Source organism: Sceloporus occidentalis, unplaced genomic scaffold, assembly GCF_023333645.1.
Source record: "Sceloporus occidentalis isolate IW3139 unplaced genomic scaffold, rSceOcc1.0.p SCAF_5, whole genome shotgun sequence".
NCBI classification, from domain to species: Eukaryota; Metazoa; Chordata; class Lepidosauria; order Squamata; family Phrynosomatidae; genus Sceloporus; species Sceloporus occidentalis.
The window spans coordinates 28728248-28755608 of NW_028316985.1; the positions used below are offsets into that span (position 1 = coordinate 28728248).

The window sequence follows — 27361 nt, forward strand, 5'->3', positions numbered from 1 at the left end:
ACAATCTTCGCATACAAACAATGCAAAATAAACTGCACTTTGTGACAGGTTATGATAAGCTGTGTTCTATGATACTTGCTATCTTTCCCTATATATTATACCACACCAGGAATGGGAAAGTACAGCCTGTGAACTCTTAAGTGTGAACTCTTAACTCCCTCCATAACTGTCATCTTCCGGCCTATGAGGGAGTTGACCAGGCGCAGGCCCAGCTCCACCAGGGCTAGCCTGGAAGAAGAGACTCCTTATCCATAACTGTCATCTTCCAGCCTATGAGGGAGTTGACCAGGCAGGCCCAGCTCCATCAGGGCTAGCCTGGAAGAAGAGACTCATCCATAACTGTCATCTTCCGGCCTATGAGGGAGTTGACCAGGAAGGCCCAGCTCCATCAGGGCTAGCCTGAAAGAAGAGGCTCCTCCCTCCATAACTGTCATCTTCCAGCCTATGAGTTAGCTGACCAGGCAGGCCCAGCTCCATCAGGGATAGCCTGAAAGAAGAGGTTCCTCCCTCCATAACTGTCATCTTCCGGCCTATGAGGGAGTTGACCAGGCAGGCCCAGCTCCATCAGGGCTAGCCTGGAAGAAGAGACTCCTCCCTCCATAACTGTCATCCTCTGGCCTGCAAGGGAGTTGACCAGGCAGGCCCAGCTCCATCAGGGCTAGCCTGAAGAAGAAGAGTCCTCCCTCCAGTCCATCTGCCTTGGTCCAGGCCTCAGAGGGAGAGAAGAATGCTAGACCTTATCCCCTCCCTCCCCCCATCATTCCCTTCTCCTTTTGTGTCACATCTTTTTAGATTGTAAGCCTGAGGGCAGGGACCGTCTATTATCCCCTCTGTTGTAAGCCGCCCGGATTCCCAGTGATTGGGTGGCATATAGATAAATCCTATTATTATTATTATTATTATTATTATTAAGTGGATCCTAAATTTTTCCAGACCTCTATGGGCATCCACTCTATCCCCAGTTTGGAGGTCCAAAAAGGTATTTTGCTCCTAAATGACCAATAGTTCTCCAGAAAACAATAGTCTGGTCACTACTAATGGGAGGGAGCCTGTCTGAGCTTCAGATAGGTGAGATGGTTTTTAAAGGCCTTAAAATGCAACAAAATTATGAATAGTGACTCTCCCAGCTTGCAGAGGACATGCGATCAATCATATGAGGAGTAAAAAAAAAATGGATTCAAATTTGGAGATGAAAGCATAAATGTGGGAGTATGGCCCACCAGGGTCCCACATAGATAATGTGCCACCCCTGGCACTTGCCCACGCTAGAGGAAGGATGATATATGATGTTGGTACTCTGAAAGCATTGGTAAAAATATTTACACCTACTGAGAATGAGAGAAGCTTTGCGGTGACTTTGAGGTAAGTGTAAAATCTCGCTGTTGTGTTGTTGCAGTGTGCTGTTAACTTGCTTCTGACATATGGCAACCCTAAGGCAAACCTATTATTATTATTATTATTATTATTATTAACCTTTATTTATGAAGCGCTGTAAATTTACATGCAATCTTTTTAGTTAGACGGTTCCCTCCCCTCGGGCTTACAATCTAAAAAAGACATGACACAGAAGGAGAAGGGAGTGGTGGAGGGAAAGGGTAAGAGGTCCAGCAGTTCCTCTCTACCTCCAAGGCCTGGACCAAGGCAGATGGACTGGAGGGAGGGCTTGGCTTCATAATGAATGGTTAATCATTTTCTAGGGAAAATACATACTCTCAAGTAGGATAATGCATATGCAGTACATAGCAATACAGGAAATGGTTTGATAAACAGGCACCAAAAGAACATCAAATAGTAAGCGACAATTATGCAATGCCTGGGAAGGCTACTCTGAACAGGATGGTTTTCAACTCCATTTTGAAGCTGGTTAAAGAAGTGATGGCTCTTGCTTGTGGGGGAAGAAGGTTCCAGGAGTGAGGGGCAGCAAGTGAAAAGGGGCGAATCCGGGATGGGGCAGAGGGAATCCTGGGCTGAGACAGCAGACCTTATTATAGGATTTCATGGCAAGATTTGTTCAGAGGGGGTTTACATTTGCCCTCCCTCTGAGTTTGAGAGTGTGTGACTTGCTCAAGGTCACCCAGTGGGTCAGGGAGGGATTTGAACCCTGGTTGAAATAGTTCAAGATTTTCCATATCTTGTCTCAGTCAGAACTGAGAATGGAGACTGCAATCTCAGAATGGAGATTGCAATCAAGAAATCAGGAGAAGGCTAGGATATGGAAGGGCAGTTATGAAGGAACTAGTGTAAATATATGTGTAAAGATATCATTGAATATTAATGTCAGGGTGGTCCATGCTATCATATTTCTCATTTGTCTGTATGGTTGTGAAAGCTGGACAATGAAGAAAACTGACAAAAAGAAAATCAACTCATTTGAAATGTGGTGCCGGAAGAGAGTTCTAGTGATACCCTGGATTACTTTCTTTTCTTTTCTTTTTTGAAGCAACAAATAAATGGGTCCTAGAGCAAATCAAGTCTGAATTCTCTCTAGAAGCCAAGATGATAGAACTGAGACTGCTGCACTTTGGACACTTCATGAGACGTCATGACTCACTAGAAAAGACAGTGATGCTTGGTAAGATAAAAGGTGGTAAGAAAAGGAGAAGACTGCATTACAGATGGATGGACTCAGTCAAGGAAGCCACGGCCCTGAACCTGCAAGACCTGAGCAGGGCTGTTAGTAATAGGGTGAATTGGAGGTCTCTCATTCATGGAGTCATCATAGGTTGAAGCTGACTTGACAGCATGTAACAAATTCTGGAGTCATAGTCCAATTCTCAAACCGGTGAACCATTCTGGGTCAATATAAAGTCAAATCTTATTTTCTGATTTTATTTGACCTTTGATCTGTAAAGCGCTGTGCAAACTTTACAGTGCTCTATAAATAAATGTTAATAATAATAATAATAATAATAATAATAATAATAATAATAATAATAAATTTACTTTACAGAAAACATTTGACATTGAAGTGCCATTACAAAACATTGCCAGTAGATGGCAGGTTTTGACAGTTCAATTTACTTCACTCCAATTACTTCAAAGTGTGAGCTTTCCAGAGATTCCACAGATTTTGGCATATGGGATCCATCTCTTGTTAGAGTTTACCAAATGGAGCTGGGTGCAAATAATATCACCAGAGGCTGCTGTAAATCTAGGAACAGGATGTCTCACCCTAGAATTTATTTTTGGTACTAAGGTCATGACACTTTCAAATAAAAATCCACATTTGTCCCGATTTTATTTGCTTCAGGAGCCCAATGAAGTGGGAGTCTTAAAAATTGTAATATATAAAAATAATGAACAGATTATTTTAGTGTGGATCCTTACATAAACTAATATGGAACCATTGGCTCACAAAGACAGGGGTATTAGGAGGCATGGTGAAAACACAAGCTTTTCAGAAAGTATTGTGATTGGGGAGCCCTAGAATCAGAGAATCATGGAATCATAGAGTTGGAAGAGACCACAAGGACCTTCCAGTCCAACCCCCCTGCCATGCAGGAACTCTCAATCAAAGCATCCCTGACGGAGGGCTATCCAGCCTCTGTTTAAAGACCTCCAAAGAAGAAAACTCCACCACTCTCCAAGGGAGTGTGTTCCACTGTCCAACAGCTCTTATTGTCAGTAAGTTCCTCCTAATGTTAAGGTGGAATCTCCTTTCCTGTAGCTTGCATCCATTGTTTCATGTTCTAGTCTCTGGAGCAGCAGAAAACAAACTTGCTCCATCCTCAATGGGACACCCCTTCATATCACCTCTTAACCATCTCTTTTCCAGGCTAAACATACCCAGCTCCCTAAGTCTTTCCTCATAAGGGATCATTTCCAGAAGAAAAACTCCATCCAGAGTAGGGCAGGCTCAGTGGCCTTGGCATGTTAGCTGACTATTAAAGGAAGGGTTGATGAAAACAGAAAATCAGGTGGAGCAAATTATCCTGTAGAAGGGTACAACCGAATGAGCTGTTGAGTAGCTCCCCCAGTTCTTTTCTCTTCCTTTTATAACACTTGTGTCTTTGGTTGTGATGACAGGCTTGAAGCTTTGCAGGCAATCTCAGAAGCAGGGAACCCAGCAGTAGAAGTGGGTCTTCCTTAGCTTCTAGTTTCTGCTCACAACCAACACTCAGGGAGCTTGGCCAAAAGGAATGGCCTCTGACTGCATGCATATCCCACCCTGAAGATGATAATCTTAACTGAGTACAATGTCTTGACAAAATGTAGTCCTGTGATTTTAACATTATCATATGTTTCTTTCTCCTGTATGTTTTTAACACCTTTGCCTGATGATGAAGCCAGTGGAACTTTAAAGCTTGCCTCAGTTTATATTTTGGCATATTGGCTGGCCCAATAAAGATCATGCTGTTTTGTGAATTTTGGATATTATTGTACTCATGGAGCTTGGAATATTTATGTTTTGGACTACATCTTCTGGTGGAGAACATGAGATATACTCAAAAGAGACAATTTTTCAATGCTTTGCCAGCAGCATTGTGTGTGTATGTGTGTGTGCATGCACACCTTCAAGTAATTTGTCAATTATGGTGACCACATGAGTTTCATAGGGGGTTTTTTAGCAGGTAATACTCAGAGGTGGTTTTGCCAGTCTCGTCTTCTGAAATATAGCCTACAACACCTATTATTGATTGTATCCCTTCCAAGTATTAATCAGGGCTGGTCCTGCTTAGTTTCTAAAATCAGACAGAAACTGCTGTCTTTAGGGTAATTAGATCAATTAGATGCAGAAAATACTGTATTTTAAATTGATTTGGCTTTTTTTTTTTTTTTTTACAAATCACAACATACTAATTCTAATTAAAATGCATTAACTGGGAATTGTGTTTGAATTAAGTATGGAAAACCTTTTTCCACAGGAACATCTCTTATGGTAACTAATATCCACAAACTTCTGTCCCCTCCCCTAATTTTGGTCCCTGTCTCCCTGGTGAAAACTTTCTAGTTGTTCCCCTTTTCACCTCTTCTTAAAATAGTCCATTTCACATGGAAAATATTAATACAATAGACATAGGAGATCCAGTTTAGATCACTGCTAAACAGACCCACAAATTAGTCATTTTCAGTTTAATCTCCCCCCCCCCCCCCGGGGTTATTGTGAGGATCAAAACAGTTGGGTAATGAATATCAGCCTGAGCTTTTTGCAGGAGAAGAGGGATCAAACATTATTGTCTTTTTGTGACTTCATTTACATTCACATAATTTTTTACACAATAGTTGCATATAAATAACTATCACAACACACATAAGGACTAAAAATTGTGTGTCATGACAAAGCTAGGTTTGTATATCATTCCATGAATGACTATACTTTACTTCTTAGAGTGCAATTCTGTACATATCTATTCAGATATAAGCCCTCCTAGTTCAGCTGGGCTTGTTGTTGTGTGCCTTCAAGTAATTTCCAACTTATGGTTACCCTAAGGTGACTCTATCATGGGTTTTTCCTGGAAAGAATTGTTCAGAGGGGGTTTGCCATTGCCTTCCACTCGAGCTGAGAGTATATGACTTGCCCAAAGTCACTCAGGGGGCTTCTATGGCCAAGAGGGAATTCAAACCCTGGTCTCAAGAATCCTAGTCCATCACAATAAATAGAAATAGGATTACATCATTTGCTGATTACATGCAAGATGCCATTCCTCCTTTGTAAGGCATTTACAGCCTGATCCTGGGTGTGTTAATTCAGAGGTTCCAATGTAGTTAATGGAACTTATTCCTAAATGTTTATAAGACTGCAGCTTTAAGCAAGTAGCTGCCTTTCAACTTACATGAGGCAATGTTGAAAAACACATTCATGTGTGCTTTGCACACTTGCTGGGTTAGAATCACACTAAAGAAAGGGATAGGGTAAGACCACTAGAGAAATTGCAAATGTTCATATAGAAGCACTATGCCTGGCATTATTTTGGGCTTGTGATCTTTACATTCTAAGTCCATTTTGAGATGCATTATTGCACACATTTGCTGACACACCTTGAAAACTAACCCAATGAATGTTTTGCAATTTAGATACTGGATGTAGGCAAAATTCCATTTCAGCTCTGGAATTCTATCATGAACTTCACTATGAGCATTCTGCCTTCCCCTCAGGGCTAAACAGTGATAGAAGAGAGTTGGGTGGTCAATAAAAATGAGTAAAATGGATTAGTGAAGAACAAATTCCAAGGACAAAATAACCTGTTTTACAGGAACCAGATTCTGTGCATTACTCTACTGAGGACTAGTTTTTGTCATGTGGCACCAAATATTAGCAATTATCTTATCAAATTTCAATAAAACCAACATGATCCACATGATCCTAGATTCATGTATAGATAAGAATTTAAATTGGGAATGAAAACACTGTGGTGGTCTAGATATTATGAACTCCAACAATCCCTTTTTTGTCTAAGGCTTCTGGGAGCTGAGGTTTCACGATTTGTAAGATCAAAGTTCACCCAACTTTGCATTAACCACTGGTTTTTTCATGTTCTGAAGATTCATATGCAGATCTTGGTTACAAAAAAGCATGATGTGTACTTCAAGCACACAGCCTGAGATAAGCATAGTTCAGCAATGCTGTAAATCATAACATGCAGTGTTTTAAAAAGTTGTTTTTGACCACAATTCCCAGAATCCCCTAGCATTGCAAAGTTCTTTTCCAAGCTGTAGAGGTCTACTTCTTAGCTAACAAGGGCATGAAATTATATAATCTAGTTCAAGTATTGACATTACTTTTTAATTATTAGTAGTAAATCACTTATTATTTTTTCACAAATTGATTTCTGGGAGTCATTTGGGGATATTAGAGGGACTTCCCTTGTAAGTTTAAGGGTATCGCTACACTGTACAATCGTAACAATTTGATCCCACTTTAGTTGCCTTGGCTTCAGTCTATGGAGCCATGCAATTTGTACTTCATTGCAGAATGTAGGTTTCTCTATTGTACCAGATCCCATCTGATCTTAGAAGTGAAGCAGGGTCAGCCCTAGTACTTAGATGGGAGTTGTTGTTATTGTTGTGTGCTTTCAAGTTGTTTCCAACTTATGGAGGCCTAAGGTGACCCTATCGTGGGGTTTTCTTAGCAAGTTTCTTCAAAAGGTGGGGGGCTGCCATTGCCATCATCTCAGGCTGAGAAACTGCGACTTACCCAAGATCACCCAGTGGTTTTCCATGGCTGAGTAGGGATTTGAACCCTGGTCTCCTGAGTCATAGCCCAATTATTAAACCATTACAACATGCTGGCTATTACTTGGATGTGGGACTGTGGATGAATACAATGTGCTGCAGACTACATTTCAGTGGAAGGAACTGGCAAAACCAACTTTGAGTATTTGTTTCCTAAGAAAACCCTTTAAAGTTCATGGGGTCAACTTAAGTCAACAGGTGACTTGGACATAAATATACATATACACATATCCTGTTGAACTACAGACTAGAGCTTTCTGCAAGAAAAAATTAAATTCTTCACCAAACTACAAATGTCAAGGTTCCATTGGATAGAGCTATGGTAGTTAAAAGTGGTTAAAAAGTGCTATAATTGTGTAGTGTGGATACCCACTAATTTCATTAAAATATTATTAAAAGTAACAAAAAAGAAGATATGAAGAATGTGCTACTCTAAAAGGAACATGTAATATGCTACTTTCTAAAAGTATTACCTAACATGAATATGTTGTTGTTGTTGTTTTTAAATAGTTCAGGTTCTAGTTTTGGAGAAAATATTATTTTGGAATGTGTACATTTGTTGTTGCTGTCAACTGCCTTTGAACAGATCCTGATTTATGGTAACCCTGTGGATGAGCCATCTCCAAGATTCCCTATCCTCCACTGCTCTGCTTAGGTCCTGCAAATTCATACCAAAATCATTAAAATAGAAACATTTTTCAGATAGTAATTTCATGATCTCCATTTACTAAATAGAGATAAAGAACCTTTGGCCCTTTTGATATTTCATCAGACTTCAACATCCAGAAACCCCAGCCAGCATGGGCAATAGTAGAGAAGTATGGGAGCAGCTGTCTAAAACATCTGGTGGACCAAAGATTCCTTAGACCTGTGATAGGAAGCAAACCTTGGAAATGGTCCAACCAATGGCAGCTTTGCATCTGGACCAAATTGCAGCTGCAGGGTATGTGCAGGAATGTCTGTGCACGCACAAACAAGATTAAGACCATGGCAGAAATGAAGTTCAGTTTTCCTCTCCCAACTCACTTGGGTCTTAGCAAAGATCCTCTCCTATTGACTGTTATTTCGTAAACAAAAAACAAGACGGAGATAATGAAGTAATGTGCTTAAAGCATCATATCCAATTTGCTGTGAATTTCTATCCCTGGTTTATTAAACATTACAAATACTAGAGGGGGAAAGTTAATTTCACAGTCAACACTACAATCATCCAAGACTCACAAAAGGAAAGTCAGTAGGAAGCAGCTCAGGAGAGTAAGAACTGATTCCAGTACAGTCCATTCTTCTTGGTTTTTAAAGCTTCAGGTCTCCTGATACTGGTTTTGCAGTACACACATTGCTGGTAACATCAGAAGTCATCAGACATCTTTGCTGCCTTCAACCTCTGTCACTTCTGCTGCTGTGATCTTTCCCAAAGTATTGCAGTTTAGGGAAGACTTAATGTGTAGATCTTAACATCATTCTCCCAAAATCTTCCTTGCATGATTAAGCACCTTTCTAAACATTTAAGTAAATTTATAACAGACCAAAACACAGATATTTTCTAAGGGAGGTAAACAAGAATCCAGGCAGTGGAATAGCAGAGAGTTTTATATGAACATTATTATTAACACTTTTCATTCTTACAATTATTGCCCACATATAAGGTTTTGGGGCTTTGGTTGCTTTTAAAGTCTGAGATCCACTTCTTTTTCATCAAAGGTAACACTAGATGATCAGGCACTTAGTGTGGCTCACAGGGTACAAGTTTGTCAAACCTTGCCAAAGCACTGGAAAGAGTTTTGACATAACTTTATTCAGAAACCATTCTGTCCTCATCTCCCTAACATGGCTCCTACAGATCTCTACAGCAATGAATGGGGACATCAAAGTTGGAAAATACTTTAGTCTAAAACGGAAGAAAAGCAGCTGACAAAATTGTAGCCATTATTGCCAGTTCTAGTACAGTACGCAAAGTATGCTGGGCGATGTATAGTTTTCTATGGCCTCACTGTAGCCCACCTAACATCCGTCCCCAAATATTTTGTGGGCCAACAAAGACACCCCCCCATAAATGTTTTGTGTGAGGAAAGGCCTCTCCTGACCTGTTTCTCTGTCCACCCCCCTTCCCCCAGCAAAATCATCTTGTGATACCAAGAGGGTATGAGGGAACTTTCTCTTTTTAAAAAAAGTTTGAAATGGTGTGTGTGTGTGTGTGTGTGTGTGTGTGTATGCAATCCCCTTGGGTTCAGCAGGGGGAATGCACAGCCCAAGGATCTGGGAAAGTTGTCTAGACCTGGATTAAAAGTAGGAAAATAAGGCGAATGATCTTTGGTTTTGCTATGGAAAAGCAATACTGAGTATGAAGCTTTTAGAAAGCATTCTTGTCACAGATCTTGATAAACTAGTGCCCCATTCACACCACACTGCCATAGTGTTATTATTCCATTTTAATTGCCATGGCAACACCCTATGGAAACCTGGGATTTGTAGTCTGAGACCCTGGAGCTCTCTGGCTGAGAATTTGAAATGTCCCTCCCTGAACTGTCAATCCCAGGATTCTACAAGACAGAACCATGGTAGTTAAAGTGGAATAACAGCAGTATAATTCTGTAGTGTGAACAGGCCTCAGATCTTGAATATCAACCAAATCACCATATAAGAACCTCCTTGTGAGCATATAGTACTCACATGCAGCATAATATACAGAGAGAGACCTACACACACTTTAATGTGTGTAAAGTGTTCTTGCATGAACCAGTCACTTTATTTCTATGGAAGAAAGCAGACATGCAGCGTAATGTACATTACTCTGCTTCCCTCAATCAACGGCATGCTACTGCCTTATGCATAAAAAACCCACACGCCATTGTAAAAAATTCAAAGCTCCTCTCTCTTCTCTGTGTATTATGACTTAGGCAGCAGAAATTGAATGATTTGTCATAGCAACTGACCCAATAAAAATAAAAATGGGCCCCTACCTGGAATGTATTTTGATTTTTCTAGAAACATCACAGATGTTTCTTTCAAGCCCAACAATATTCTACTTCCCCTAATAACAACAAAAACCCTTTGGCCTAAGAAAGCTAATTTTTGTGTTTTGTTTTGTTTTTGCAGCTCCATAGTTAAAAATGCTTTACACAGGGTATTTAAATCTTTTCATGTATCTTTTCTACTTTCACAAACAATCTGTCTAGGTCATTCCTGATGTCATCTAGTGAGTTCTTCACTGATTGCACATCATTCTCATTGGTCTCTATTTTCACAGAATAGGCAACTAAACTGTCAACGGCAGTCCTGAGCATTTTCAAATCAGATTCAGCCTGACCAAGAGAAGAACGCAGTTCATCAATGGAATCTTTTAGAGTGGGGAGTTCTCCTAGATGATCCTCAGATTGTCCTGGAGACTTTCCTTGATCCAGCAAAGCACGAACCTGTTTCTGGATATTATTTAGTGCCTCAGCATTACTTGGTAAGTCGCTCACACTTTTCCTTAATTCATCGATGTCACTGTACATGGAGAGCTTTGCTTCACCAAGACTCCTTACAGTATCCGTCAGAAAACGAACTTCATCCTCTAAAGTCCCATGAAAGGAGCTGAGGCCTTCCTCTAAGGCAACTATCTTGCTGTCATATTTGGAGAGAATGGACTCCATCTCTTCCATGTGTTGTACAGATGGGGACATCAGAGCCTGAAGATTTTCTTCTACAGATCCAAGCCTAGATTCAAACTCTTCATTGCTCTTCTGCAGACTTTCTACATCATCCTTGGTGAGCATAGAGCTTTCTTCCAAATTAGCAGGTGGCCTGGTGTGCAGCAAGTCTTCACTGAGTCTCTTAATCTCATCAGGAAGATGTGCAATAGACTCTTCAGCTTTAAGAACTTTCTCTTGCAAAGCTTGTAATGAAATATGCTCAGTGTCAGCAGCCTCTTTGAACTTTTCATGCTCTTGTTTGAGGTTGATGAGTTCTTTGACTTCAGACAACACATCAGACTCCATCAGATCTATGGTACTTTGCAGTGATTCTATGGTCTTTTCTTTAGCTCTCATGGATGTTTGCATCTCATTAACAGCCTGTTTCAAAACCTGAAGTTCTTGTCTATATGCTTCTGTTTCACCAAGCGAAGCCAACTTTCTTTTGACTTCATTGATTTCATCTTGGCTTCGTTTCTGAACATCTGTGAATTCAGCAATATTGTCATTTATAGACCTGGTTAACTCTGTTAACCTTTCTTCTACAGTGTTTTCTAGTGATGTGAAATCTCGTTCTCTAGCATCTTTGACAACATGGATCCCATCTGACAGATCTTTTAGGATTTCATTTTGTAGTTTCTGAAGAACCTCACTAATGCGATTGATCTCACTCTCCCCTTGCCGAACAGCCTTCTCAGTGACTTCTTGCTTTTGCTGAGCATTTTTCAGCATCAATTCAAAACCTCCAAGTGAAGCTTGAAGAGAATGCAACTAAAAGAAAAAGAAATAAACATATAAGGTTTGGGGAAATGATCAGCAGAATTAAACTGCTGGATCAGGGCAACTTCAGTGGTATATCAAAATATGTGTCACCTAAGCAAAGCTAGATAAGTTACTTTTGGGGCTCCAGTCCCCAGCAATACCAGTTGTCATTACCCATAGCTAGGTGAGATGGAAGTTTCCATTCCAAAATAGTAACATTTCCAAGCTCTGGACCCAAATACACTCTACACTCGCCCCCAAGCAATATAATTCAGTGGTTCACAACACTTTGAGAGGTCTTTAAATAGAGTCTGAATTGCCATCTCTTGGCGGTGCTTTCATTGTGAGTTCCTGCATGGTAGTGGTTGCACTGGATGGCCCTTGTGGTCTCTTCCAACTCTATGATTCTATGAATCTAGTATTCTACTTGTAGAGCTGTGAGTACTTGACAATGTCAAAAGTTGCCACCAACTCATTTTTGAAAATTGACTCCTACACCACAGTTTATCCCATTCAGCAGGGTCCGCTAACCCTCTGCATATAATTTTCAGAGGGGACTGGGAGGGTTCCCATGGAAAGAAATAAACAGGGAAGCCTGTCCATGCTTTTAACTTTTCAGCTACACATCTCTAAATACGATTCCACTTCATACACACCAAATGACTATAGTGTTTCAAACGAATAATTACATGACTACAGTCAAAATATTAATATTTTCAATTGCCAACATCCAAAACCAAAACCCCTTTTGCTAGCATGTAATCTGAATGCACAACATTTTATTCAAGAATATAAACAAGTAATAAATAGGCTGAAGTTCAGACAACCTCAAAATCCATTTGACCAGTTCAGATTAATTGGCTGTGTGTGTATTTCTCTCAAGTTATGCATGCTACTCTGTATTCATAGTAATGGACTGGCACCAAGGTTTCTCCTTTAACTAGCAGCAATAAGATATAATAATGCCACCACTGAGTGTTACTGGAACAGAATGTAGATTTTTCTATCTTGATTTTTTAAAATGCCACACTGACTTGAAACACGATGTCAGTGTGGGAACATTATGGCTGCTATCAGCCTCAGAATTTCTACAAGCACATTCCTTTGCAGGAGGTAGAGGTGGAAGACATTAAGAAAAAAACACTTTCACAGCCAATATCCATTTCATGCACCAGTACAGGAAGCTCTACGCCAAGTACAAGTCTATAAACTCCATTTTAGTAACAGTTAAATAGATCATTGAGTTAAATGATATCTATTAATCCCTTTTAGCTTGGCAGCTAAATGTTATTAGCCCTGATCAAAAGGGCAATCTGAAACACAGTGGTGCAGAATGTGTTATACCTTAGTAAGCCAATTTTTTACTGAAGAAATATTAAGTTTCTTTAACAATCTTAAAGTATGGGGGGGGAGTAGAAGGTGCTAGAGCTTTTCTGACAACCTCAAGCACTTTATATGAAGGGCTATCAATAATGCCAATTCTGGCTTTAATACAAGCAAGTCCGTTATTTATGTTGTATAGAATTAGGAGAAAGAATGACAATGACTTGTGTTACACAGAAGTAATAAGGATGGTTCCCATAGCCAGATGATTGGGACATGTTTTTCAGAATGTGTACGTTACCATTAGGGTCTACACATTTCAATGCTATATTTTCCATGTACAGGAGTAAAATATCCAATGGGGAATTCAATATTATAGGGTTGAAAGAAGCAGAATAAACTGTTTGCTTGCAAAACAGTGCTAAAAGTACTGATGGGACAGAGAATTAACCTCTATTTGTGAGAAGGATCAGTTTCACTTCTGAATTTATTATATTACATTTTACACAGTTATGTTTTATATTATATTAAATGAGAGCCAGCATAGTGCAGCAGTTTGACTGGGACACTGGGAAACCAGGTTTCGTATCTCTGCTCAGCCATATACCCTCAAGTAGTTTTGGTCTTATGGTGACCCTATCATGGGGTTTTCTTGCAAGATTTGTTCAGATAGGAGTTACCTTTGCCTTCCTCTAAGGTTGAGAGAGTATGACTTTCCCAAGATCACCCAATGGTTTTGAATGGGAATTCAAAAATACTACTCTTCAGAGTTGTAGTCCAATATCCAAAGCCACACTGGCTTTAAAATGCCCAAAGTCTATTCAACTGCTGTCTTGATCCTACTTTCCTGGAAGCAAACCACACTGAAATCTGAAATTTACTTATGAATAAAATCACACTGGCTTTTACTGTTTGATTTACTACACTGGATGTCCCTCAAGAAAGAAAATACAGGTTGAGTCTTCCTTATCCAGAATTCCAAAATCAGAAATACTCCAAATCCATAACTTTCCATGTGGATGGCTGAGATAGTGGCACTTTTGCTTTTCATTGGTTCAGTGTACACAAACACTGTTTCATGCACAAAAGTTATTTAAAATATTTTCTATAAAATTACTTTCAAGCTTTATGTATAAGGTGTATACAAAACATAAATGAATGTCATGTTCAGACTTGGTCCAAATCTCCAAGATATCTCATTATGTATATGCAAATACTCAAAAATCCAAAATCCAAAACACTTCTGGTCCCAAGCATTTTAGATAGGAAAAACTCAATCTGTAATGAACTTTCTTTCCCATGGGTATCAGCCTACGTTTGTAGCCCAGTGAAACCTTAAGGTCAACCCTTTATCTGAGTGACAGCAATGGATTCACTTCCCCATGAAAGGACTGACTGCAAAGCAGGTTATTTATATAAATATATAAACATACAAATACGCACACACACACACACACACAAGACTGGCAAGGGTGAGAGTGTTCCCCTATCCGAATTTGCCTCCAAAGCATGTTAAAATAATTAAATCAGAAACAATGTATAGTCGAGAGTGTAGCGAGGAGGGCAAAAAGAAGGTTTTGCCCCAGAGTAAGAATTCTGCCCCAATGACAGTGTCAGTCTCCAAGTTTCTAGCCTGTTTGTAGCACCTAGCATTGTAGTAACTTCAAATTTCAGTTCAACATTTAGAAATAATTAAGCATCCAAAGAAGAAAGGCCCCAAAATTATCAAGGCAACAGAAACACAACAAATGTAAGAGGTGTAGTGTGTGTGCCTTTAATTCGTGAAATACTCTAAGGTGGTTTTCTCAGAAATATCCTACAGCATCTGTTATTCGTTGTCCATGCAAGTACTACCTAGGGATGACCCTGCTTAGCTTCTAAGATAAGAAAGGATCAGTTGTTGGTACAGACAACTTTCAACCCCATTCTGCCATGCAGGAACTTTAGGAATGACTCCCTGATTGAATCCATCCATCTGGTATGCGGTCTTCCTCTCTTTCTACTGTCTTCTACTTTCCCCAGCACCATTGTCTTTTATAATGAGTTGCACCTTCTCATGATGTGGCAAAAATACGACAGCCTCAGTCTTGTCATCTTGGCTTCCTGGAAGTGTTCAGGCTTAATCTGTTCCTGTCCACTGTATCCTTGGCACTCTTCTCCAGCGCTACATCACAAATGAAGTTATTTTCTTCCTATCTTGTTTCTTAATTGTCCAGCTCTCACATCATAGAATCATAGAGTTGGAAGAGACCACAAGGGCCATCCACTCCAACCCCGTTCTGCCATGCAGGAACTCACAATCAAAGCACCCCCGAGAGATGACTATCGAGCCTCTGTTTAAAAACCTCCATAGAAGGTGACTCCACCAACCTCCAAAGGAGTGTGTCCCACTGTCAAACAGCTTTTACTATAGAAAGTTCCTCCTAATCTTGAGGTGGAATCCCTTTTCCTGTAGTTTGCATCCATTGTTCCGTGTTCTAGTCTCTGGAGCAACAGAAAACAAGCTTGCTCCCTCCTTGATATGACATCCCTTCAAATACTTAAACTTAATATACTTAAAATACTTAAACAGGGCCATCATATCATCTGTTAACCATATTTTCTCCAGGCTAAACATCCCCAGCTCCTTAACCCTCTCCTCATAAGGCATGGTTTCCAGACCCTGTTTACTTATGGAAACCCAATACATTTCTTAGGGTTTTCTTAGGCAAAAAATAGTCAGAGGTGGAGTTCCTTGCTCCATCCTCAATATGACATCCCTCCAACTACTTAAACTTAAACAGGGCCATCATATTACCTCTTAACCGTCTCTTCTCCAGACTAAACATACCCAGTTCCCCAAGTCATTCTTCACAGGGCAAGGTTTCCAGACCCTTCACCATTTTGTTCGCCCTTCTCTGGACACTCACCAGCTTCTCAACATCCCTTTTGGGTTGTGGTGCCCAGAACCGGACACAGTATTATTCCAGGTGAGGCCTGGCCAGAGCAGCATAGAGTGGCACTATTCCTCCCCTTGTTCATACATGGTTATGAGGAACACACTGGCTTGGGCAATTCTGACTTGAGTGTTCAGCTGTATATCTTAACTCTTTGGGATTTTGTCTAATTCTTCCATAGCTGCCCTTCACAGCCTGACCAAAGCTGAACAGAATGATACTATGACTTCTCATAGGATAGAGGTGAATCAAATATTAACAATAACAATAATAAAGTAGAATTCAAAGAGATCGCCATGTTAGTCTGTAGAATCAGTTATGTACAGAGATCTTGTAACACCTTTGAGACTAACTGAAAGAAAGAGGTTGGCAGCATGAGCTTTCCTAGACTTGGGTCTGAGGAAGTAGAACTGAAGAAGTCTGCTTCCTCAGATGCTTTTTACAGATGTGTCTGAGGAAGCAGACTGAAGTCTAGGAAAGCTCATGCTGCCAACTTCTTTCTTTTCAGTATGGAGAGAGGTCTTGTGGCACCTTTGAAACTAAGTGAAAGAAAGAAGAGAAAGAAAAGAACGAAAGAAAGAAAGAAGTTGGCAGCATGAGCTTTCGTAGACTTCAGTCCTCTTCCTCAGAAGTTTTGTAATATAATATAATATAATATAATATAGAGAAAGATCCTGTAGCATCTTTGAGACTAACTGAGGCCCTATACAGACAGGCCAAAATAAAGCTGCTTTGAGTCCCTTTGGAGGTATGGTGTTTCAATGATGCCTGCGTCCTAAGAGTCTGGAAGCTGTGCCAAAGCTGCACTCCAGTCCTTAAGACTGTAGCATGGCTTTGGTGTGGCTTCTGGGCTCTTAGGACACGTGTATCATTGAAACACCATACCTCCAAAGTGACTCAAAGCAGCTTTATTTTGGCCTGTCTGGATCAGGCCTGAAATAAAGAAACGGGCAGCATGAGCTTTGGTAGATTTCCGCCTCCTTCCTCCGATGCATTTGGTGCTAGACTTCATGGAAGCAGACTGAAGTTTAAGGAAGGCTTCTTTCTAGTTCCAGGGAGTCTCAGAGGTGCTGCTACAGACTACCTTCGGAGTCTCCCGAGGAACCCTTCTGTGTCTTAGAATAACGTGGCAGGGATGCCCACCTTCTCGGAGGCGCCTCGGAGGCCGCTGGCCAGCTGCTCCCTCTGCCTGGCCAAGGCTTCTTGCCCGAGGCCCAGGCGCTCCACTTCCCCGGAGAGGTGATGGAGGCAGTAGCCGGAGAAGGCGGCGGCGGCCAAGAAGAGCAGCGAGAGGGAGCCGTAGCTGAGCCGGGCCAGGCTGCAGAAGGAGCCGGGGCTGGGAGAGGCCCCCGGGGAGCCCCCTCGGCCGCCTTTCGGGGGCTGAGGCGGCGGCTTCTTTGCCACGTCATCCGGGGCTGCCTTCTCCGAGGACGACGGCGCGCCTTTGTGGCTCCTTTGTTTGGCTGAAGACATGCTGGAAGAAGGGGAAGGAAGGAGGGGGCCTTTGAGGGTCTTGAGGGGGAGTCAAGGCAAGGCCTCGGGAGAGGAATGAGACCCCGGAGCTGGGGAGCTGGGGAGCTGGGGAGCTGGGGAGGAGGAGGACCTAAGACGGGCGGCTGCCCTTCTCCATTCACTCGCCCGCCAAGGAAAGGGAGACCAGGAGGGAGGGAAAGGGGGAGGCAGGCGGGTCTCTTCCCTCAGCCCTGCCCCACAGGACCAGCGCCGCCCCGCTCTCGCCTCCCAAAATTTAGGGGCTGCTGCTGCTGCTGCCTTGGCCTCCTCCTCCTCCTCCTTCAGGGCTTATTGTTGTGGCTCTTGTTGTTGTTTTGCATTCAGGGCCAGCGTAGCAATGCTCAAACCATCCCCCCACGTTGGCCCTCAAAGGGTGTTGTTGTTGTTGTTGTTGTGTGTCTTCTAAGTCGTTTCTGACTTATGGCGACCCTGTAGTAGGGTTTTCTTGGCAAGCTTCTTCAGAGGAGGTTTGACATTGTCATCTTCTGAGGCTGAGAGAATGTGACAGTTAACCAACTGGGAGCACATATCCGAGCCAGGTTCCAAACCCTGGCTTCCAAAGTCACAGGTCCAAAACACGCTGCAGGAATAATCCACTTTGAGACCGCTTTAACTGCCCTGGCTCAGTGCTAGGCAATCCTGGGGACTGTATTGTGCCACCAGAGCTCTCTGATAGAGAAAGCACAATGTCTCACAAAGCTACAGTTCCCAGAATTCCCTAGCACTGAGCCATGGCAGTTAAAGTGGTCCCAAACTGGATTGTTTCTCCAGTGTGTTTTGGACCTGTGACTCTGAAAGTCAGGGTTGGAAACCTGGCTTGGATATATACACCCAATTGGTTAACCATGGGTCAGTCATTCTTTCTCAGCCTCAGAGGACGGCAATGTCAAACCTCCTCTGAAGAAACTTGCCAAGAAAACTCTATGATGGGGTCACCATATGTCAGAAATGACTTAGGGACACACAATAACAACAACACCCTTTGAGGGCCAGTGTGGGGGAATGGTTTGAGTGTTGCTGGACTATGACTCTGGAAGCCATGGTTGGAATCCTGGCTTGGACATGGAAACCCACTGGATGACTTTGGGTCTGCCACACTCTCTCAGCCTCAGAGGATGACCAAAGAGGCTTGTCAAGAAAACTCCAGGATAGGTTTGCTGTAGACATTGCCACCACCACAAGAAAACCCATTGGGTTTAAGGCAAACAATAACAATGACAAAAAAAAACTTTTTCATTAAGGCACACAAAAACAACAAAACCCCTTTGAGTTATGGCAGACAAAAACAACAGCAGTGTGTCAGAGCAAGAAGACAGGAACACAAGTGACAAATAAGCCGCCCCCAGAGAAAGTCTGAGGGCCAGGGAGGCTCAAGGCCCCTGACTACTTTTTATCTTCTTTCTTTCTTCTTTTTGTTTTTTGTTTGTTTGTTTGTTTGTTTTGTGTGGGGGTTTTTGTGCTTTTTTTGGTGAGAAGAAGTAGACATAGAAGGGATGGCGTCCAAGGACACCTCCATCTCAAACGCAGCTAGTTTTGCAGAGGCATCTGGTTGGTAGCACCTTTGAGGCCTTGAGTTCTAGTATAGTGTGAGTTGCATTACAGTGAGAGCCAGTGTGGGGTAGTGGTTCGAACAATGAACTGGGCCTCTGAAGATCAGAGTTTGGATTCTGGCTCATCCATGGAAACCCAATGGGTGGCTTTGGTTAAGTCTCACTCTCTCAGACACAGAAGATGGCCATGGCAAATCCCCTCTGAAGAAACTTGCCAAGAAAACCCCAGGATAGGATCACCATAAGTCAGAAATGACTTGAAGGCACACAGCAAGAACAACAGCAGACAGTGGGACCTTGGTATCCGCTGGGGTTTGATTCCAGGACAGCAATAGTAGCTCATTTATATACCGCTTCATATGGCAGCCTCTAAGCAGTTTACAACTGTAAGCTAATGGCCCCCATCAAGCTGGGTATTCATTTTAGTGACCTCAGAAGGATCAAGCCTGATTCAGCCCTGAACCCCTGGCTGGGACTGAACTCATAACCTTGTGATTAGTGCGCGAGTGCCTGCAGTATGGGCATTTAATCACTGTGCCACCAGTGGCAAAATTCGTGGATGCTCAAGTCCTATTAAATACAACAGCATGGTAAAACGGTATTCCTTATATAAAATGGCAGAATCAAGATTTGCTTTTTGCTATATATATGTGCGGTGGCTTATTGGTTAAGAGGCCAGTTACGATGATCAGAAGACTGGAAGGCTGGCAGTACAAGGCCCAAGTGCTGCATGATGGGGTGAGCTCCTGTCAGTAGTCCCAGCTTCTGCCAACCTAGCAGTTTGAAAGCATGCAAATGCAAATAGATAGATAGGTCCCACTTCTCAAGGAGAAGGTAACAGTGTTTGGTACAGTCATGTTGGCCACATGACCACCAGAGCAGTCTTCGGACAACGCTAGCTCTTTGGCTTAGAAACAGAGATGAACACTGTCCCCTACAGTATGTTACAACTAGACATTTATGTCAAGGGGACTATCTTTACCATATATTATTATTATTATTATTATTATTATTATTATTATTATTATTGGATTTATTTATATGCTGCCCAATCACTGGGAATCCAGGTGGCTTACAACAGAGGGGATAATAGACGGTCCCTGCCCTCAGGCTTACAATCTAAAGAGACACAACACAAAAGGAGAAGGGAATGGTGGGGGGGAAGGGGATGAGGTCTAGCAGTTCTTCTCTGCCTCTGAGGCCTGGACCAAGGCAGATGGACTGGAGGGAGGGCTCTTCTTCTTCAGGCTAGCCCTGGTGGACCTGGGCCTGCCTGGTCACTCCCTCGCAGGCCGGAAGATGACAGTTATGGAGGGAGAAGTCTCTTCTTCCAGGCATACACACGCACACACAGAGAGAGAGAGAAGCTGTGAATGGTTAAACCCGTGGATAAAGGATCTGGATACCAAGGGCCAGCTATATAAGCTTCTGAAGGAGTAGACGTATACATGTGAGTGTAGCCAAGGATTCAGCAATCAGATTTTTTACTGGCATGCAGATACATTATTGGGTAAAGCAAGCATCACCCGGTAGATTTATACTTCCTCTGCAGGCACAGCTGTTAAAAACATGGGGAAAATATGGGTCACTGTTTTCTAGTACAAAAATGAGCTTTTTGTGGGTTTTCCTGATGTTTGTCACCTGCATATCTCAGCAGCCCTAGCTAGAATAGCCAATGAGAAAGATGGAGGGCTACACAGTTTCCATATGTAGTTTTCAGTGGGGATTGTGGTTCCTAACTTTGAGAGCATGGATACTGTTGAACTTTCCAGTAGCACCTGCAAAAATGGCTAATGGTCAGAGATTCTGGGAACTGTCATCCAATTATATTTGGAGATCCCACAGGTTAGGAATCACTGTTCTAGCAGCTAGAGCTGCTTGTAGACCAGAAAAATGTGGATTCAAATCCTAGCCTAACTCTCAGCCTCACCACCAGGTTGTCTGAGGCAAATCACTTTCTTTTCTGCTTCAGAGGGTTGTTATGAAGGTTAAATGAGATTAACTAATTTACACTCCTATCAATTCTTCTGTCAAAGGTGGGATACAACTGTATGAAAAAGAAGAATTAAGGATGAACAAATCTGAGGAAGAGTTAGGATAAACCAAAGATAGATTTCTTAGTCTAACTGCAACCATGTTGAGTGGGATTTATTTGTGAAAAATATGTTTCAAAATACAGCCCCTATTACACAAGTGATGGCAAGACTAGCAGCCACAGATTTTCATTTGTACCTCTCCTTTTTATTCATCATGGAACTCAAGGCAATGTAAATCAGTTAATCTCCTTAGTGCACTGAATGAATTATCTCCTACTTCCTGATTTTTATCTGTCTTTATTGTTGCTGTGGATAGCAAATTAGAGACATCCTATTACAGAAAGCAGTGACACTGGCTGTGTCTCTCAATGGAATTTGGGATTCTTTCTGCCTAATTTTAATAACCCTTTTTATTCAGTAGAGTACTGTTTGACTTGAAGTGCAGAGAGGGGTGTAGCCTTTTTGTAGGGGATGGAAAATCTCTGGGCCATGTTAGATGCAGCCAACACAGGACCCTTTTCATACTGCACAGTTCTAGCATTATGATGCCACCTGAACTGTCATGATTCTATCATATAGAATCCTGGGATGTGTAGTTTAGAGAGGAATATTTAGAATTCTCAGCCAGAGCACTCCAGTGCCTCACTAAACTAGAAATCCAGTTAAACTAGAATCAAAGTGCTACAACTATGTTGAGTGAAAAGGCCCACTGTTCTTCACTGAGCTCAATTGCAACTTTTGCTTTTTGTCTCCTGTTAAAGCTCCTGTATGTAGACAGAAACCTGTAGCTGATTTCTGGGCTAATTTAGTCAAACTGGACGATGAATTCCAGCAGTGTGGAGAGGAAAATTTAGTTATGCTATATTTTTATACCGCATATACACAAACAGACTTAGACATACACACACACCTGCTTACATTTGTACATAGTTGTACATGGGCTGTGGGTACTGCAAACAATCCTTTAGTGAAACTGAATGATTCAGTAGTAGTAATGAATCAAGATTTTTCTTAACTTGTAATGAACTGGTAAGTAGCATAGAATAGAATAGAACAGAACAGAACAGAATAGTGCAGAGAGTATAGAGAGTGAGTAAAGTTTAAGGTACTACAGTTGTACCTCCACAAAAGAAAGATAAACTTGGTGTAAGATGTTGCTGGTACAACTGTCTCTAGTATGTGTTATCAAAATTATGTTCTTTTGAACGTAGTCATTTTTGTTAAATATAAGGAAAATATATGCTGTTCTTCATATAATATATATACACTGAGGAAAAACTTTTTCCCATATTGTATCTGTTTTTAAATGTAATTTTGAGTGCTGAATTTTAAAAAAATACAATAAAAATATTGCACCACACAGTTCTTTCACAAATTTGATATTTCAATGGTTACTTAGCTTTGATTAAGTGTGGATGCTGATGTTCCAGTCAATTTCTTTTAGTGCTTTTGAACAGATTGTGTTTCATCTGAAGGAATTAACATATTTTGAAAGTCTGATAGAAGACTTTAATTCTTTTCTTACTCTTTTCAAGATAATTCTTGCAAGACCTTTGCATTCAGTCACTTATTACAAATAGAAATGGCAAAACATAACAAAAATTGCTGGAGATGTCAAAAGGAAAAGGGCTCATATCTGCACACGTGGTGAGAATGCCCAATCGTAAAGAATTTTTGAATAAAGATACACATGGAAATGAAAAGAAAATTAAATTTAGAATATGATATGGACCCCGAACTTCACCTCTTAAATATAACTTCAGTTTTTGGTGTGGAAGGAGAAAGGAAGTTTTGGAGGATAGGATTATACTTAATAACCGCAGCAAGAATGACTGTGGCAAAAAATTGGAAATTGGAGGATTGGGAATACAAAATGTTGGAAATGAAAGTCATCTTTGGATTTAGAACACTAAATTCCTATAAGGCCAGCATACATTTTTAAAAAAAGTTTTTATGATCATCAGATTTTAAACCATTTTTAAAACGTTTTTGTGATCCTCAGTTTGGCAAACCCTGTGTTATTAGAAATATCTCAATAAAATAGGTTTGGCTGTACTCTGATGGGGAAAAAATGCCCATTTCTTGGGCAGTACTGTGCAGAAAATTTTGGCTCCTTCAGCCTGCCTAGAGCTTGATATTAGATAGATGGGAATATATTGTCAAGACTTCAAAGTAAAGCTAAAAATTTGAAGACACAAGAGAACATGCAATACAGTGGCAAAACATCCAGTTTATTGCAGAAGGTCTCAGATTCAATGCTGGGCATTTCCAGATAGTTCTAGATCTTTGGCAGCCTGTTTATGGATCTTTGGCAGTCAATGCTGTACCATTGACCGATGTTTTTTGCAAATGTTTATATTAAAACCTTGGATGTTGCTTCAGGTGACAGATGTTGGATGACATGGACAGAAGCAGCAGCACCTGGCCCTTTCCCTCAGTTGGAGCGCATACTCACACACCCAATACTTCCCCATTTCCACTAGTTTTAGTTGCCATATCTATGCTAAATGTAAATGAAATGGGATTTCCCAACAATGATGCATTGCTATGACCATAATCCAAAATATTTGGGGTGATTTTACCAAAAAAACAAAACAAAACACTGTGATCCTGGTAGAGATGAAAATCAACAGGAAAGGAAAGAAAAGGAAGGACATTGGATTCCAGTAGCTGTGGCTGCCATCTGATAAGGATCCTACAACTCAAACAGGAGAAACTCGAGAGCTGAGTCTCTTCCTAGCACTGCAATACAGAAACAGAAAAAGCAGAGGTGGGCAACTTTAATATGTTCAGTGCCCCATCCTCCAGGGGCTGTAGCCAAAAAATAAAAAAGAAGAATTAGCTGGAAGCCCATTTCTGATTTTAGCAAAAAAAATGTATAGAGTATTTTTAAAAAATATTAAGCAGGGTGTCCGTGACCTGTTTAAAAAGTGAGTTTGTGATCCTAGAGGCTTCTGAGAGAGTCAGTTCACTCTTTTTGCTAAGAGAGCCTTGGAGAGCTGCATGTAATGCCAGAACTGCACAGAAGTTACATTGGGGGGGGGGGGGAATTTGGCAACCCTATCTATGGCGCTTTACAGACTGCCCAAAAGGGCAGTCTGCCAGCGCCGGTGTTTGCTGCACGAAGGAGCTGCAGTGGACAAACCGCGCAGCTCCTCCGCGCAGCAAAAAGAAGCAACAAAAAGCAGCTTCTTTTTGCATCGCCATTATGATGCTGCAAAGCGCTATTGGCGCACTTGCGGCGCCATAATGGTGCTGAGACGTGTGGATGCAAAGCATCCGAAATGTCAAAATGGCGGGGCCCATGTAGAATGGGCGCCGCCATTTTGTACGTGCTCAGCACATACTAGGGTTAGGGGCATCTGGAAGGGACGCCCCTTCCTAACCCTAGTATGTGCTGAGCATGTACTTTTTGGCGGTGTGGAACCCGCCAATGACAGCCCTTTATGCTATGCTTTGTAGTCATGTCCCAAACTTTCTAACCTAATCATGACAGGACTTTTCAAGTTGGAGAAGATACAGCTGTGTTGAACATGAATAATTCCACCCTAAGAGAGTTTCTTTTCCTAATCAGATACAGGCAATGCTGGAAGAAATTGTTCTATGCATTTAATCCAACACACCAAGTAATCAAAAGACTGTGTCCATTCCAAACATGTTGAAAAACTGGGTACAGTTATGTGCATTGAACATATTATGACTTCTAAGTATAGGGCTGGGTAGGATGGCTATCATCTATAGGAGATGAGGTTTATTGAATCCATTGTCTGAAACCTATTTGCAATAAAACATGCAAATACTAGACAGTGCAGACACATCCACATGTTAAACAGTTGGGAAGAATTATAGAATCATAGAGTTGGAAGAGACCACAAGGGCCATCCACTCCAACCCCATTCTGCCATGCAGGAACTCACAATCAGTGCATCCCCAACAGATGGCCATCCAGCCTCTGTTTAAAGACCTCCAAAGAAGAAGACTTCATCATACTCCGAGGCATCATATTCCACTACCGAACAACTCTTACTGTTGGGAAGTTCCTCCTAATGTTGAGGTGGAATCCCTTTTCCTGTAGCTTGCATCCATTGTTCCAGGTCTTTTTCTCTGGAGCAACAGAAAATAAGCTTGCTCCATCCTCAATATGACATCCTTTCAAATATTTAAATGAGGCTATCATATCATCTCTTAACTTTCTCTTCTCCAGGCTAAACATACACAGCTCCCTAAGTCTCTCTTCATAGGGCATGATTTCTAGATGTTTCATCATTTTAGTCACCCTCCTTTAGACACACTCAAGCTTGCCAACATCCTTTTTGAATTGTGGTGCCCAGAACTGGACACAGTATTCCAGGTGAGCCCTGACTAAAGCAGAATATAGTGGCACTATTATTTCCCTAGACACTATATTTCTATTGATGTAACCTAGAACCACATTGGCCTTTTTAGCTGCCATGTCACACTGTTGACTCATGTTCAACTTCTGTGAAGATTGTTGCTCTAACGTAATGCAAATCCACCATAACAGTAGTAAATTTTATATATGATGCAGCTTAGTGATACCATCAGCTGAAACATTTCTGAGTATTACATAATGAAGGATATGACAATATGTGTTGTAAAAATTGGGGTACAGCAGGAGGAGGAACATTTTATAATACTGCTATAATTCTGGAGTGTATCTGGAAGCTTGGGTAATGCTGACAACATAATTTAGTATCCTATCCTCTAAGCTCCTGACTCACAGTTAATTCTGACAAGGAGTGGGCTGGACATAGTAACAAATGCCAATTTGGTTACATAATATTGTTTGTTGATTAAATGGCTTGGTGTTATGAACTGAGAAACTTATGCTGGACATGTCTTTTGTGTTGCAATTCAGATTACTCAATTTAATTTCAATATTTATTTCAGAAGTGGAAAATTTTCATACCAGATTTTGTCACTAAATAAATAATTTGTGCCATATCAGTGGCTACTCACCATACATGTGTGTTCCTATTTTCTTCAATAATGAAGTTGATGTGCCTCTGTTTACTAGTTACTGTGGAGCACTATGAGGAATAAGGTGTGTGTGTGTGCTGTAGTACTTGGATGATTCCGACTTTAGTGCTCAGATGTATGGGCCCATACAGACAGGCCAAAATAAAGCTGCTTCGGGTCACTTTGGAGGTATGCTGTTTAAATGTTGCATGCGTCCTAAGAGGCCAGAGCCATGCCAAAGTCATGTTCCAGTCCTAAGGACTGGACTACAGCTTTGGCACAGCTTTTGGCCTCTTAAGATGCGCGTGTCATTTAAACGGCATACCTCCAAAGTGACCCGAAACAGCTTTATTTTAGCCTGTCTGTATGGGCCCACATATCTTTACTCTTTAGGATCTTGTCTAGTTCTTTCATAGCTGCCCTTCCCATTCCTAATCTTTTTTCCTGGTTTCCTGACTGTAGTCTCCCTTCTGATAAATGTTTCATCCAAGATATGGGAAATCTTTAACTATTTTGATTACCTTGTTATCTAGGTTGAATTTATGTAAATCCTCTGTGGTCATTATTTTTGTTTTTCCTTATGTTCAGCAGTTGGCTTGCCTTAGTACTTTCTTCTTTGGTTTTTTTTTAAACAAATTCTTCTAAGTTTATAATGCTTTCTGCTAGTAGTATGGCGTTTTCTGCGTATTTTAGGCAGAAATAATCCAGGTCGACCCCACTTTAACTGCCATGGCTCAATGACATGGAATTCTGGAATTTGTAATTTTCCAAGATATTTAGTCCTCTCTGTCATAGAGCTCTGGTGCCAGAACAAACTACCATTCCCAGAATTCCATAGCATTGAGCCATGGCAGTTAAAATGGGTCAAACCAATTATTTCTGCAGTGTGGATGCATCCTAAAATAGGATGCATCCTTGGGTTATGTTGGCTTTCCTCCCTGATCCTCTGGGGTTGCATCTAGACTGCAGAATTAATCCGGTTTCATATCACTTCAACTGCTATGGCTCAATGCTGTGGATTTCTGGGAACTGTAGTTTGTTGTGGCCCCAGAGCTCTCTGTCAGAGACGGCTAAATGTCTCACAAAAATACCATTCCCAGAATTCCATAGCATTGAGCCATGGCAGTTAAAGTGGAGTCAATCTGGGTTATTTTTGCAGTGTGGATGCAGCCTAAACTAGGTAGACAACACCATACTACAGTATTAGGGAAAAGCAAGATCGACCTAGAACAACTCCTATTAGGTCCAAAACACACAACAGAAATCATCCAGTTTGAGACCACGTTAACTGCCCTGGCTCAGTGCTAGGGTATCCTGGGAATTATAGTTGATTGTGGCCCCAGAGCTCTCTGACTGAGAAGGCTAAATGTCTCCCAGAACTACAATTCCCAGGATTCCCTAGCATTGAGCCAGGG

General features: G+C 41.3%; 1 protein-coding gene across 1 annotated transcript; it reads right to left on the reverse strand.

Annotated features, from left to right (window-relative positions):
- Positions 1 to 8308: 8308 nt before the first annotated feature.
- CKAP4 (cytoskeleton associated protein 4) lies at positions 8309 to 17432 on the reverse strand. Its single transcript, XM_089528029.1, has 2 exons — positions 17012 to 17432; positions 8309 to 11618 (listed from the first exon to the last, which is right to left on the reverse strand). Exons 1-2 carry the CDS (start codon positions 17339 to 17341, stop codon positions 10302 to 10304), a joined length of 1647 nt encoding a protein of 548 aa, XP_089384155.1. The 5' UTR covers positions 17342 to 17432; the 3' UTR covers positions 8309 to 10301.
- Positions 17433 to 27361: the final 9929 nt, after the last annotated feature.